This window comes from Rhinoraja longicauda, chromosome 4 (genome assembly GCF_053455715.1).
Source record: "Rhinoraja longicauda isolate Sanriku21f chromosome 4, sRhiLon1.1, whole genome shotgun sequence".
NCBI classification, from domain to species: domain Eukaryota; kingdom Metazoa; phylum Chordata; class Chondrichthyes; order Rajiformes; family Arhynchobatidae; genus Rhinoraja; species Rhinoraja longicauda.
In genome coordinates this window covers 83267408-83283059 of record NC_135956.1, presented here as the reverse complement: position 1 = coordinate 83283059, position 15652 = coordinate 83267408, and the positions used below count along the sequence as shown (strand labels likewise).

Here is a 15652-nt window from a genome sequence, read left to right as displayed (position 1 = left end):
TAAACATGGCTGCAATACAGGTCTGGCAGAGCATCACCAGAGAAGATACCCAGCAACTGGTGATGTCCATTAATCACAGACTTCAAACAGTCATTGCATGCAAAGGATATGCAGCAAAATACTAAACATGACTACTTTCATTTACATGACATTGCTGTGTCCCAAACATTATGGTGCCCTGAAATGCAGGGACTATGTACAAACACTGCTGTAATTTCTACATGGTGAAACCAAAATGTATAAAAATGGCCTTTCTTTAAACCCGACAATGTGCACTTAATCACATGTGATTTTTTTCTATTACAAATCTCAAATTATGGAGTACAGAGGCAAATAAATAAATGATGGGTCTTTGTTCCAAACATTACGGAGAGCACTGTAGCACCTAAACAATTCTTATAGGTTCACTTGTACTATTCCCAATTTAGTGTACTGGATTCAGTGCTCACAATGCAATCTCCTCCCAATTGGAGATTAGTTTGTAAAACACCTTCATTAAGTTCATAACTGTGACCTTCCAGTTGTCTGTCACTTTAATTTTTCATTCCAATCATAGTCTTCATTCAATCAAATTCTTCCATTGTTCGAACGAAAACTTGAGAAAAAGCACTTCATTTTCTGACCGGGCGTCTTACAGACCTCACAACCCATCAATCAATTCAACTATTTTAGATAACATTTCATCACAACTGGTGACCCGAAAAAATGTAATTAACCTGTATGGTCGACTTCATTTTTTCTCTCCATAGACTGTCTGACCTCCTGAGTATTTCTAACATTGTCTTTTATTTCAGATTTAGTGACTGCAGTATTTTGTATCTCATGTTTCTCTTCCTACCCCACCACTTCTCTACTGTAATTCATCTTCCATTTACATTCCCACCAAAGATAGCTACAATTAAGATTTTACCACCTTCTTTCAACTGTCACTACCTCTAGTTGTATAATTGTCTCTCTTAGGTTAAAACCTTCAAAAGATGCGACTTTTGATGTACACCCTTTTCCTTTTTTTGCAACGTAAAATAAAGATTTTCCATGTTGTAGTTCTGATCAACGGTTATTGACAAAAGGTTTTGTTTCTCTCTTCACATGCTGCCTGACCTGTTATTTCCACCTGTTTCTATTTCTAGTTCAGATTGCCAGCGTCAGTGGTTAATTTGAATGACAAAAATGGAAAATGGACAAATGCAATAATGTCGTATGAACTGACTTTGAGAGCTTTTGTAGAATTATTATACTGCAAATTACTAGAGAAGATATAAATGACATGGATATAAAAGTTGACAGGTAAAGCTTGCAGATAGATACCTGTAACACCAAAATTGCTGGGGTGGCAGACCTTGAGGAAGGCTATCAAAATATAGTGAGATATAGATCAGCTACAGAAATGGGCAGAGAAATAGCAGACGGAGTTTAATCCGTTGCACTTTAGGAGGTCAAATGCAAGGGGAAACTATACAATTAATGGCATGACCCTTAACAAAACTGATGTACAGGGGGAACTTGGGGTTCAAGTTCATAACTCCCTGAAAGTGGCAGCACAACTAGATGGAATGACAAAGAAGGCATATGATATGGTAGACACAAAATGTTGGCGTAACTCAGCAGGTCAGGCAGCATCTCAGGAGAGAAGGAATCAGTGACGTTTTGGGTCGAGACCCTTCTTCAGACAAGGCATATGATATGCTGTCTTTCATAGGTCAGGGCATTGAGTACAAGAGTCAGGAAATTCCGAGTCAGCATGGATTTACGAAGGGGAAATCATGCTGACTAATCTTCTGAAATTTTTTGAGGATGTAACTAGGAAAATGGACAGGGGAGAGCCGGTGGATGTAGTGTGCCTTGACTTTCAGAAAGCCGTCAACAAGGTCCCACATAGGAGATTAATGGGCAAAATTAGAGCACATGGTAATGGGGGTAGGGTACTGACATGGATAGAAAATTGGTTGGCAGACAGAAAGTAAAGAGTGGCGATAAATGGGTCCCTTTCAGAATGGCAGGCAGTGACTAGCGGGGTACCGCAAGGCTCGGTGTTGGGACCGCAGCTATTTACAATATAAATTAATGACATGGATGAAGGAATTAAAAGTGCCATTAGCAAATTTGCAGATGACACAAAGCTGGGTGGCAGTGTGAAGTGTGAGGAAGATGCTATGAGGTTGCAGGGTGACTTGGACAGGTTGTGTGAGTAGGCGGATGCATGGCAGATGCAGTTTAATGTGGATAAATGTGAGGTTATCCACTTTGGTGGTAAGAACAGGAAGGCAGATTATTATCCGAATGGTGTCAAGTTAGGAAAAGGGGAAGTCCAATGAGATCTGGGTGTCCTAGTGCATCAGTCACTGAAAGGAAGCATGCAGGTACAGCAGGCAGTGAAGAAAGCCAATGGAATGTTGGCCTTCATAACAAGGGGAGTTGAGTATAGGAGCAAAGAGGTCCTTCTGCAGTTGTACAGGGCCCTCGTGAGACCACACCTGGAGTATTGTGTGCAGTTTTGGTCTCCAAACGTGAGGAAGGACATTTTTGTGCAAGGAGTGCAGGGTAGGTTCACAAGGTTAATTCCCGGAATGGCGGGACTGTCGTACATTGAAAGACTGGAGCGACTGGGCTTGTATACTCTGGAATTTAGGATGAGAGGGGATCTTATTAAAACATATAAGATTGTTAAGGGATTGGACACGCTAGAGGCAGGAAACATGTTCTCGATGTTGGGGGAGTCCCGAACCAGGGGCCACAGTTTAAGAATAAGGGGTAGGCCATTTAGAACGGAGATGAGGAAGAACTTTTTCACTCAGAGTTGTGAAGCTGTGGAATTCTCTGCCTCAGAAGGCAGTGGAGGTCAATTCTCTGGATGCTTTCAAGAGAGAGTTAGATAGAGCTCTTAATGATAGCAGAGTCAGAGGGTATGGGGAGAAGGCAGGAACGGGGTACTGATTGTGCATGATCAGCCATGATCACGGTGAATGGCGGTGCTGGCTCGAAGAGCCGAATGGTCGACTCCTGCACCTATTGTCTATTGATGCAGCTTTATAGGACATTAGTTAGATCACATTGGGAGTACTGCGAGCAGTTCTGGTCACCCATTACAGGAAGGATAAGGCGGCTTTGGAAAATATGCAAAGGATATTTACCAGAATTATGTCTGGATTAGGGGGTATTGGAGTTGGATAAACTAGGATTGTTTTCTCTGGAATGCTAGAGGTTGCCGGAGACCTGATAGAAGTATGTAAAATTCTGAGAGGCATAGACAGGATAGCAGTCAGAACCTTCTTCCCAGGTTGGAAAAATCTAATACTCGTTAGGAGAGGTTTAAGGTGAGAGGGGCAAAGTTTAAAGGAGATGTGCAGGGCAAGTTTTATTTTTACATAAAGGGTGGCGAGTGCCTGGTAGGTGCTGCAGGAGGTGGTAGTTGAGGCAGATACGATAGTGGCATTTAAGAGACCCTTGGCTATACAGGGAATAGAGGCATATTGATTATGTGCAAGCAGATAAGAATTGGTCTTAGCAGCATTGTGGACCGAAGGTCCTGTTCTTGTTCCTTCAGTCCACAATGTTCTAAGATTGAATGGGATTTAACAAAGGGAACTAAAATTATTAGACTAACAGGTCCATTAAGTGTAAGAAAATAACTGCAGATGCTGGTACAAACCAAAGGTATTTATTCACAAAATGCTGGAGTAACTCAGCAGGTCAGGCAGCATCTCAGGAGAGAAGGAACAGGTCCATTAATGTTGTTAGACAATTACTGGAATGTATGTTTCAGAATGTATTGACTGAACACATTCCAGATCCTAGCTTTCTTTGCTCAGCTGAAAAGGATTGATAATGCCTGGTCTACATTTTGTTGAAGAGTAGTTGGAAAAGTGATGTCTATATGGATTTCCAGGAAGTAATCAATAATGCCCCTCATATAAATTTGGTTACGAGTTAAAGCACAAGGAATTGATGACAAATTAGGGACAGTCTGCATGGCGTTGTCCATGGCAGGTTTTATCTTATTTACTCAACTGAATTTTCTTTGAGAAGGTTTGAAAGGTGATCAATGAAGGTAGGGCAGTGGATGTTGTCTGTATGGATTTTAGTAAGGCATCTGACTAGGTCACAGTGACTTTGTAGTTTGGATTCAGAACTGATGGCAGTGATGGAAGGATCTTTTTCTGACTGGAGGTCTGTGACCAGTGGTGTTCCACATGGATCTGTGCTGAGATCTCTATTGTTTGTGATATAGAAATGATTTGGACATAAATGTAATTGGTTGGTTAGTAAGTTTGCAAATGACATCAATTCTGGTCATCCCATTATAGGAAGGATGTGAAGGCTTTTGAGAGAGTTCAGGTTTATCAGAATGTTGCCTGGATTAGTGGGTATTAGCAATAAGGAGAGGTTGGACAACTTGGATTTTCTCTGGAGTAGAGGTTGAGGGGAGATCTCATAGAAGTATATAAAATTATGAAAGGAACAGAAAGGGTAGATCAAGAGGGCATAGGTTTTTGGTGAAAGGGGCAAGAATTTAGTAGGATTCTGAGGGACAATATTTGTCCTATTTGAAAACACACTAAACTTCATTCCGATACTTATGAAGTTGGGAATTCACTTCTAGAATTAATGTGATAAATAAGAAATTTGCACTAATGTAACATCTTCAACAATTTCAGGAGGACCCAAACCACGTTACAACAAATGAATAATTTTTTTAAGTATAATCATCAATGTAATGTGGGAAATGCTGCAGTCAATTTGTATACGAGAACCCACAGCACAGCAAGGTTACAATGATCAAATAAACAATTTACCTTAATGGTCAAGTCAAGTCAAGTCAAATTTATTTGTCACATACACATACTCGATGTGCAGTGAAATGAAAGTGGCAATGCCTGCGGGTTGTGTTCTTAATCTTAATTTAACACTCTCAATCTTAATTTAACACTACCTTAAAAAAGGACTTCTCTGTGAGGAGCATTTCTTCATTGCTGCACTAAAGTGCCTAAACCTTCTAACATATAGATGCTTTAATAACACAACTGTAACTTGCTCACAACATTGTGATACTCGCATAATTGACATATAATAGTACCTGAGAAAGGGTCTACAGGAATTTCCTGTAATCCATCCTCGGAGAATGCCATGGGAGGTTGCATCATTAAGTTTTCTCCAGCTCCTTCTTCAACTTTTGGTGCAACATTGTATATGATTCTTCTAGTTATGTGGTTTTTCCTTCGTCCACTCCGTGGCACTGCTTGCTGCAACATTAATTTCCCCAAAGTTCCCCAAGAAAAAGGAGGACTTTGATCTTGAGATAGCCCCATCTGCAGATCTTTTCCACCATAATCTGTAAAGTTTTCTTGACTCCAGGTTCCATCATTAAGATGGTAGCTCTCATCCTGGTGCATTGCTGAACCCACGTCTAAACCATAGCCCTCCATTTCATACTTCACTCTTTCTTCGTGCAAACCACCTGTTGCACAACTATTCACTGTACTTGTAGATTTGACCACCCAAGGGCTGCTGGGCTCATGTTTCAACATGGCTACTGTATTGTCTCTGAGGGATGAGTTGGACGTTTTTACCTTCTCATACTGCACTATGATTTTTTCTGCAGCATTAGATTTTGTACTGATGTTGAGGGCTTCCTTTATAAAACTACGGCAAGCTTGGACAATGTCAGTCATTTGCAGATAGCTTGCTACAGACATAACTTCAATGACATTTTGGCTGGTTAAAACCAAATGCCCAGAATACATGAAATCAAGAATGACTGTGAAACCTTGTACAGCAACAACATCAAGGTGAGTTACTGTAACTTGGTCACAACTTTCATTTGGAGTATAGCAATACAGTGTCTTAAAATAACGGCTGCTTGCAACTAATATGTTCTTATGGGCTTTGAAAACCTGACCCTTCACCACAATGTTGACATCACACAAAATTCCTTGCTGCCGCTGTTCATTCAATTCTTGAAGTAGTTGATAGCAATAGGACATTTCATTTCGATCACTTTTATATTCACCGTACACCTCGTCTGTTGTTCTGGATGTAAACATAGGCTCCTGGAGAGAAAAACAAAGCATTCCGGATTTTAAACAAGTCAAAACAAATTACATGTTTATCAATTTTTTGAAGAATTCTTTCTCCTGACTATAATAAAGGAGAAAGATCAATGGAGAATAACACAAGGTTGCATTTTGACTAGATTATTGTACACTTTCAATTCAATTTATTTTATCCAATAATGTGATTTCTTACCACATCTGTGCAAATCATTCTGTTCATCAAACAATATTAGATTGCTAATGTATAGATGAGTAATACACAAGCCATTATGTGTTATCAGACTGATTGGGATCCTTTTGATACAAGCCAGATATTCACTTCATTCAGTTAGCCTCAATTCAAACTCAGTCCCCAGAAATGATATCTAATCACTAATCACATTTTTTGCTACCTCATTTTGGTGTTCACACTTGAACAAAAACATATAATGGGATAAAGTTTATTATGAAGCAATCAAACATTTGGAATAGAAAGAAACCAATACAAAAAAAATGTTCATTTGGACAATAAAATCTGGAAAAAAATGTAAAGAACTTTTTCAAGGCAATTGCCACATCTTCAGATTCTAGTTCTCACGTTTTATAACTCACTTACATAACCATTATTCCCTCAGAAGTATTAACAGAGTACTGGCTATCAATGGATAGCTTGCATGTAATGAAATTGGGCACATCCAATAAGTGCATTACTCATGGAATACACTGTGTAGGAGCCATTTATGCTTAATTCAGTTATTGTCATTGTGTTATGGCTATGTTTTAATATTTCTAGTTTATGTCTTTTTTGCATGCTTATGGGTGTCAAGTCAAGTTAAGTCAATTTTATTTGTATAGCACATTTAAAAACAACCCACGTTGACCAAAGTGCTGTACATCTGATTAGGTACTAATTTTTTTTTTAAAGAAAATAGTGTGACTTAATACATAATGGGGAGTGTCTAGATGGGAGGAGGCTAGCGTGTCGACAGAGGTTGTGGGTCAGTTTAGACTCGGAGGATGGTGAGCATACAGTTCTTTACCACGCGCTCGTACCATACGCTTGTATCAGCTATATTTGTAAGAACCACACGGTAATAACTGCAAGATTTCTAAGATATTGTTTGAAGAAGAAACAGTTGATAAAGTACGGAAAGTGATGAATTACTCTTTGATTTGTGCTACTTTAATAAAACCAATTAATGAAGAAAGGACGTTTGAAGATTCGTTTTGTCATATCAGGGTGCGACGTGTGCGTAAGCTACAACTACATTTCATCCCCGAGTAGTAATGGCTATCAAAGTAGGACTTTGAGATGGTATAGAAACTGCCATTACACACTGGATAATAATTTGGAACATAAAACAAAGTTGTTTATATCCAAAATGCCCATGTGACCTACGACGAAGATATGCTGCACAACAGCCCATTACTGTTCTTAGTGCACTTTTGTCCAAGCATCATTACTGTAATGCAATATCTGTGTTATATGGACTATCACAATGAAGGGACTAGAAAGAAAAAAAATGCTTGCACAATTATATACAAGCACATTACATTTTAATAAATTTAAAGTGCTTTTCTTTCACATGACCCAATTTTGTGATTTAATATGTCAGAACATGAAATTCAAATAAATAATTGAAAATGTTACAAAGTATGAATAGTTTTGATAGATAAAAATCATGCAGTTGGAAAATTCATCCAAGAAAATATTGGAAACATTGAAGCCAAGTAGCACCTGTGGAGTGAGAAACAAAGAGTTAATGTTTGCAGTCAATGCACGTTCTTTGGAACTGTATAGAAAATGAAAACAAGAGGGTGAAGGGAAGAGATAAAAACAAAAAGAGATGGTGGAAGGAAAGATTCAATAATGAGAAATTGACAAAGTAAAGCTGAAGGGAATAGCAGCAGACAAGTCAAGAAATAGTGGTGTGGTATGAACAGCTGAATTATAACAAACTGCTATCTGAATGTAAAACTACTGCTCTCATTCTTTTCTAGATGTCAAGGTGTCAGGGGTTTTGGGGAGAAGGCAGGAGAATGGAGTTATGAGGGAGAGATAGATCAGCCATGATTGAATGGCAGAGTATGCTTGACGGGCCGAATGGCCTAATTCTGTTCCTATTACTTATGACCTTATGATGGCAGCTGTTAGCAATGACAGGGTTTGTCACACTCACACTTCAATACCTTGTTCCTTTACATATTTCGTTGGCATCCTCAATTGCTTTGCACCATCATCTGTATCATTTATTCTCCCTTACCTTCCCCTCCACCACATATTTACTTTTGCACTTTTCTCAGTTCTGCCCCACATACTTAATTAAAACCCATTACATTTCATGCTTTTGTCCCCACGTTGTTTTGTTGCCAGTCAATATATTGAAATGTTAACCAGTTCTCTCCACGGATACTGCCTGGCCTGCTCAGTATTTCCAACAATTCCAAGTTTTGTATTATAAACTCCGTTATTCGAAAGGTATAGGGGTATGGCCATCCCACAAAAGCAACTGATTCGACTAATGGCCTCCTCTTTGCACCCAACTGCCTTGAATAAACATAAATATACCACGTACTGTTCTGGTGAGATTAACATGCATATAAAAAAATTAAATAGCTACAAGAAATCACAATAACTAATAAACTACTTTCAATTTAACTTACAAATAGTGATTAGTTTTGAAATCACAAGGTGCAACTGTGCAAATGTACAAAGTCTGCTCTCTCAAGTGGTCTGGAAACAAATCAGAGTATTTCTATGGGCAGTGATTGGTTCCTCAATAAGTATATACAGATATTTTTGTTGCAAAAAAAATAAATTGAGATGGTGCACATCGTGCAAGTATGCAGATACACGAATAGCAATCAATGAATGAGGGTCAAGTGAATTACCTGCATCCATACATTTGTCTTGCTGTTTAAAACAATATAATGCAAAAACAATTTCATTGGTTCTATAACTTTATATAAATTTTGTCAGGCTTTATTTTAACTAGAAAAATATCATTTAACTAAACAAAATGAACCACCCTTAAAGCAGGCCCTACTTTTCCTGCTGTTGGCCAGAACAATCTTGCTGGGCCTAACGGAAAAAAGAGACAAGCTGTGCTCCACCAAAAACAAACCTCTACACTTTCCCCAAGATAATACCCAACCCATTCCCATACTGCAGAAATATTTTAGGGACTGAAATCGTTTAAGATATTACATTTTGTGATTACTTTATCCTCCTGTAAATGCTAGGTAAAAGAGAAAAAAAACACCTTTAGGGCATAATACTCAAATCTTTGTAGGGAGGCGCAAGTTTGACCAAAACCAGAATGCCTATCCACAAAACAAACATGAAAATAATGACTTTCGCTGTTGCAACATGTTATTCACAGAAACATGATCAATTTCAAACACTTAGGATGTAATGTGTCAATTTTAGAAACAAAAAGTATCGTAATAATTGACATCTTACCTGATATCTCAAATACTAAAATCAACAAATAACTGAAATGTGTTTCACATTTTATTCTCCCACCCATGTTTCGTTTGTTAGCTGGGGTATTACAGATAGTACGCACATAATATGTGTAGGAAAGAACTGCAGATGCTGGTTTAAATTGAAGGTAGACACAAAATGCTGGAGTAACTCAGCATCTCTGGAGGGAAGGAATGGGTGACGTTTCGGGTCGAGACCCTTTTGCAGACTGATGTCAGAGGAGTGGGCGGGAAAGCGATAGAATGTAGTTGGAGACAATAAGACTGGTGGGAGAACTGGGAAGGTGGGGGGGGGGATGGGGAGAGAGGGAAAGCAAGGGCTATTTGAAGTTAGAGAAGTCAATGTTCATACCGCTGGGGTGTAAGCTCCCCAAGCGAAATATGAGGTGCTGTTCCTCCAATTTGTGCTTACAATGGACTATTTGCTCTGACAATGGAGGAGGCCCAGGACAGAAAAGTCAGATTGGGAATGGGAGGGAGAGTTAAAGTGCTGAGCAACAGGGAGATCAGGTAGGTTGAGGCACACTGAGCGGAGGTGTTCAGTGAAACAATCGCCGTGTCTGCCCTGGTCTCGCAGATTTACAGGAGTTGACACCTGGAACAGTGGATACAATAGAAGAGGTTGGAGGAGGTGCATGTGAACTTCTTCCTCACCCGAAAAGACTAATGGGGTCCTTGGATGGAGGTATAGGGACAGGTGTTGCATCTCCTGTGGTTGCTGGGGAAAGCACCTGGGGAGGGGGTGGTTTAGGTGGGAAGGGACGAGTTGACCAGGGAGTTGCGGAGGGAACGGTCTCTGCAGAAAGCAGAAAGGGGTGGAGATGGGAAGATGTGGCCAGTAGTGGGAACCCATTGGAGGTGGCGAAAATGTTGGAGGATTATATGCTATATGTGACTGCTGATGGGGTGGAAGGTGAGGACAAGGGGGACTATGTCCTTGTTATGAATAGGGGAGGGGGAGCAAGAGCGGAGCTGCGGTATACCGAAGAAACCCTAGTGAGAGCCTCATCTATAAAGGAAGAGGGGAACCCCCGTTTCTTAAAGAATGAGGACATCTCCGATGCTCATAATATTTATGTATGCACATAATATTTAGGCGCACCTTCCATTATGACTTTGTTATTTAACTCACTTGTCAGATTCTTTTTAAACCAAAAACAAATCACCTTCGCGTGATAAGCATAATGAGCATCCTGAAGACGTTTTTGAGCCAGTAGGTAGATAGTTCAACCGCAAAAGGGGCAGCACTGGATCTAATCTTTGGAAATGAGCCAGAAAAAAAGTTGAATTGTCTACGGAACAAGACTGGTATAGAAATTAAGGTATTGAAGGGCAGCACAATGGCGCAGCGGTACAGTTCCCATCTCCACCCCTGAAAGCCTCTTAGATAGCCATGCACATCAGCTCGATGTAAAAAAAAATAGCCTTGCACATCTCCATTAAACTTTCCCGATCTCACCTTATAACTATGGCATGCCCTCTAGTGTTCGACATTTCTACCTTGGGGAAAAGGTTCTGACTGAGTACCATATCTATGTCTCCCAGAATTTTATATACTTCTTTCAAGTCGCCACTCAACCTTCGGCGTTCCAGAGAAAACAATCTAAGTCTATCTAACCTCTCCCCGCAGCTGAAACCCTCTAACCCAGGCAGCATTCAGGTAAATCTCCTCTGCACCCTCTCCAAAGCTTCTACATTTTCCCTGCAAACAAGCAATCAGAACTGCACGCAATAAAATTCTGAGTTTATCATCATATCATATCATCATATCATATATATACAGCCGGAAACAGGCCTTTTCGGCCCACCAAGTCCGTGCCCCCCAGCGATCCCCGCACATTAACACTATCCTACACCCACTAGGGACAATTTTTACATTTACCCAGCCAAGTAACCTACAGTTTAAAGACACAATGTAGAAACAGGCCCTTTGGCCCACCGATGCCTATGATCACCCATACACTAGTGCATTAATGAGCTGTGAATTTGGACATAAAATCACACCAGTCATAGAAAGCAGCAAAGTTAATTTTCAGGTGAGGCAGAGGGTTCACTTGCACCTCCTCCAACCTCATCTACCGTATCCACTGTTTCAGGTGTGGACAGGCTATTTATCAGTGTGGGCTCGATGATTGTTTCACTGAGTACCTCCGCTCAGTCCGCCTAAACCCACATGATCTCCCGGTTGCTAAACACTTCAACTCCCCCTCCCATTCTGATCCTGGCCTCCTCCACTGTCAAAGTGAGGCCCAATGGAAAATGGAGGAACAGCACCTCATATTTTGCTTGGGCAGCTTACAACCCAGCGGTATATTAACTTCTCTAAATTCAAGTAAGCTTTGCTTTCCCTCTCTCCATCCAAGTTCTCCAACCAATCTGACTGTACTGAATAATTTTTTTATGTTTGTATGCTTCGTTGCCACCTTCCCCTAGCTAACAATGATCTATTCTACTTTTTGTTGTTCTTTGTCCCCTTTGATGTCTCATTTTCACACCTTATCCTTCCATATCTCTGAGCAGTCTGAAAAAGGGTCTCGACCCGAAATGTCACCCATTCATTCTACCCAGAGATGCTGCCTGTTCCGCTGCGTTACTCCAACATTCTGTGTCAATCTTAAGTTAATTTCTTGAGCAAATATAATAGCCCTATTTTGATCAAAAACTGACAAATCACAAAATGGTAATTCACTGATCCCCGCACATTAACACTATCCCATTATGCCTGCCCTTTTAAAGTGCCATCCAATTTGTTGCACTTTCCACATTTTCCCTTTAAGTATTCATCCAGTTATTTTTGATTCCATGTAAATGTAATCACTAAGAACACATAGTCTGTCAAATACCTTTGCAACATTAGAAATATTTATTTATTGGAACCCCTTCAATTTTTGAATATCTCAAAATGTGTGATTAAATTTCTTGCTTCTCAGAATGACCACTTTTGTGTTACTCTACACAAACACTATGCTTCTTCCATATCCTTATCATCCACTCACTAATTTCATAACATGCAAGTGAGAAAGGTCGACACAATAATTCAGCTGAGTCCTAACAAATAAAGGCTCAGCATAAATATGGTTGCTTTAGTACTATACATCTCCATAAAACCAATAAAACCTGTACGCTTCATTAACACCACAGTATTCCTGCCCTGCTACTTTCAAGGATTTATGTACACTTGTGAAGGTCTGTCCTGCATCTTTTAGAAACCTGGATAATTTACAATAAACATCCTCAAAATATATCACTTCACACTTTTCTACCTTATTTTTTTATCTTTCCACAACTCTGTTTACATCCATTTGATTACCCAGATTATCTCCATCAAAACACTTGTGTTGTGTTTTATGCTAAATCTGTAGGTTATGCCCAAAATCCCAATGTGCAGGGATCTCTGGTCGGCACAGACTCGGTTGGCCAAAGGGCCTGTTTCCACTCTGTATCTCTAAACTAAATGAAATATAATCATTTGGCTTTGCAGAATAATGAATATACGGGTCCAAGTTTCAGTTAAATTTTGATTACTGGTCTGTTAAGCTATATAGTCACATTTTTGGATAGCAGAAATACATGAAAATATTGGAAGGTGGTTGCAAACCTAGGTCATCTATATTTAAATGTAATCTTTAGGTTATAGGTTATATAGGAAAAACGTTTTCACCCAGAGAGTTGTGAATCTATGCAATTCTCTGCCACAGAAGGCAGCGGAGGCCAAGTCACTGGATGCTTTCAAGGGAGAGTTAGATTTAGCTCTGAAGAAGGGTCTCGACCCAAAACGTCGCCCATTCCTTCTCTCCTGAGATGCTGCCTGACCCGCTGATTTACTCTAGCATTTTGTGATACGTTAGAGTTAGCTCGTAGGGCTAACGGAATCAAGGGATATGGGGAAAAAGTAGGACGGGGTACTGATTTTGAATGATCAGCCATGATCATATTGACTGGCAATGCTGGTTCAAAGAGCCGAATAGCCTACTCCTGCACCTATTTTCTAAGTCTCTGTCTAACCCTGTGTTATTTTGAAAATAAGCGATAGAAATACAGTATTCATGGATAAAAACACTCCTCCACCGACTTACTTTAGTACTATTTAACATGTTCTTCTAATTCCCAGTTTCTCCCCATTACCCCCGACACCCTTACTAATCAAGAATCTGTCAATCTCCACCTTAAAAATATCCATTAACGGCCACCACAGCCATTTGTCGGCAATGAATTCAACATTCACCACCCTCTGACTAAAGAAATTTCCCTTCTCCCTTCTAAAAATACGTCATTTTATTCTGAGGCTATGCCCTCTGGTTCTAGACTCTCCCACAAGTGGAAACATCCTCTCCAGGCCTTTCTCTATTCGGTAAGTTTCAATGAGGTCCCCCCTCATCCTTTTAAACTCGAGCGAGCCCAGTCCCTTCAAATGCTCATCATATGTTAACTCAATCATTCCTGGGATCATTCTCGTAAACCTCCTTTGGACCCTCTCCAACACCAGCACATCCTTCTTCAGACATGGGGCCCTAAACTGCTCACAAATGCGGTCTGACCAGTGTCTTATAAAGCCTCAGCATTACATCCCCGTTTTTGTATTCTGGCCTCTCAAAATAAATAAACAAAAGGACATAACATCGCATTGCAAGAGCCTCATGTTAATTTCACTGTTAAAACCCTGGAAGGCTGCATCCAAAATATAGTAAACCAACAATATAATTCCCCCTCTGCTTATAACCTGAATAAATTAGTTAACAGGTAGAACTCACACGGCTATTTCTATATTCATATTGCATGCTAGAGACCAGGTGCTCCAAGCGGCAGGAGTCTGCAGGACTTTAACATCGTGGAGCTTGCGATCCCTTTGCCGGGGATCGAAGCTCCAACCGTGGGGCCTGTGGACTTTAACATTATGAAGCCTGCGGTCTCTGGTAAGAAGAGGCCGACTCGGGAGCTCCATGCCGCAGAGTTTCAATCACCCCAACGGGGGCTTCGATTGACGGCTGTGGGGGCTTTGATCGCCCCGATTGCAGATGGTTTGACTGCCCCGACCGCGGGAGAACAAAGAAGAAGTAGATTGAACTTTATTGCCTTCCATCACAGTGAGGAATGTGGAATCCACTGTGATGGATGCTTATGTTCACTTTTATGTGGTTGTGTGTCTTGTTGCTTTTCACTTAGTATGGCTGTATGGTAACTCAAATTTGTGTGGGAGGAACTCTGTGATCCTCTTGGGGAGGACATTGACAGTCTTATTCATTGCATCACAGACTATATAAACTTCTGTGTGGGGAACACTGTACCCACCAGGACTGTACGGTGTTTCTCCAATAACAAACCCTGGATTAACCCTGACATAAGGGCTCTCCTTAAGGAGAAAAAGAGGGCCTTTAAGTCTGGAAATAAGGAGGAGCTGAGGAGGAAGATCAGAGAGGGGAAGAACAGCTACAGGAAGAAGATAGAGGACCAGCTGCAGAGGAATAACATCAGCGGAGTCTGGAGAGGCCTTAAAACCATCTCTGGGCACAAGGAACCAGTCTCCCAGGCTGTGGGGGACCAGAAGTGGGTGAACGATCTGAACCTTTTCTTCAACAGGTTTGATCAGTCACCTACCCCTCCCCCGGTCCAGTCACCCCTGCTGCTCCCATCCTCCCACACACCCCCTCCACCTCTCACACCCTCAAGCACCCAGCCCCTGTGCTCCAATCTGTCCCTCTCTACAAACCAGGTGAGAAAGGAGCTCAGGAAGATCAAGACGAGAAAGGTGGTGGGTCCGGACGGCATCAGCTCCAGGCTCCTTAAGTCCTGTGCAGACCAGCTGTGCGGGATAGTGAAGCACGTCTTCAACCTGAGCCTGTAACTGGGGAGAGTTCCACAGCTGTGGAAAACATCCTGCGTGGTACCGGTGCCAAAGATGCTGCACCCAAAGGACCTCAACAGCTACAGGCCGGTGGCACTGACATCGCACCTGATGAAGACACTGGAGCGGCTGGTCCTTGTCCATGTCCGCCCCCTGGTGAGACCATCGATGGACCCGCTGCAGTTTGCCTACCAGCCTGGCATCGGGGTGGACCATGCCATCATTATCTCCTGCACAGAGCTCTCTCAACCTGGAGAAGCCTGGTAGCACTGTGAGAATCATGTTCTTTGATTGC

The 15652-nt window shown here is 41.1% G+C and overlaps 1 protein-coding gene across 1 annotated transcript in view; it reads right to left on the bottom strand.

The window, feature by feature from the left end:
- The window catches only part of zbtb10 (zinc finger and BTB domain containing 10), a 51210-nt gene that overhangs the window by 19704 nt on the left and 15854 nt on the right, over nt 1-15652 (bottom strand). The window contains exon 2 of the mRNA XM_078398197.1: nt 5075-6047. Coding sequence (XP_078254323.1) covers nt 5075-6047 — 973 coding nt within the window. The remainder of the gene's footprint in view (nt 1-5074; nt 6048-15652) is intronic.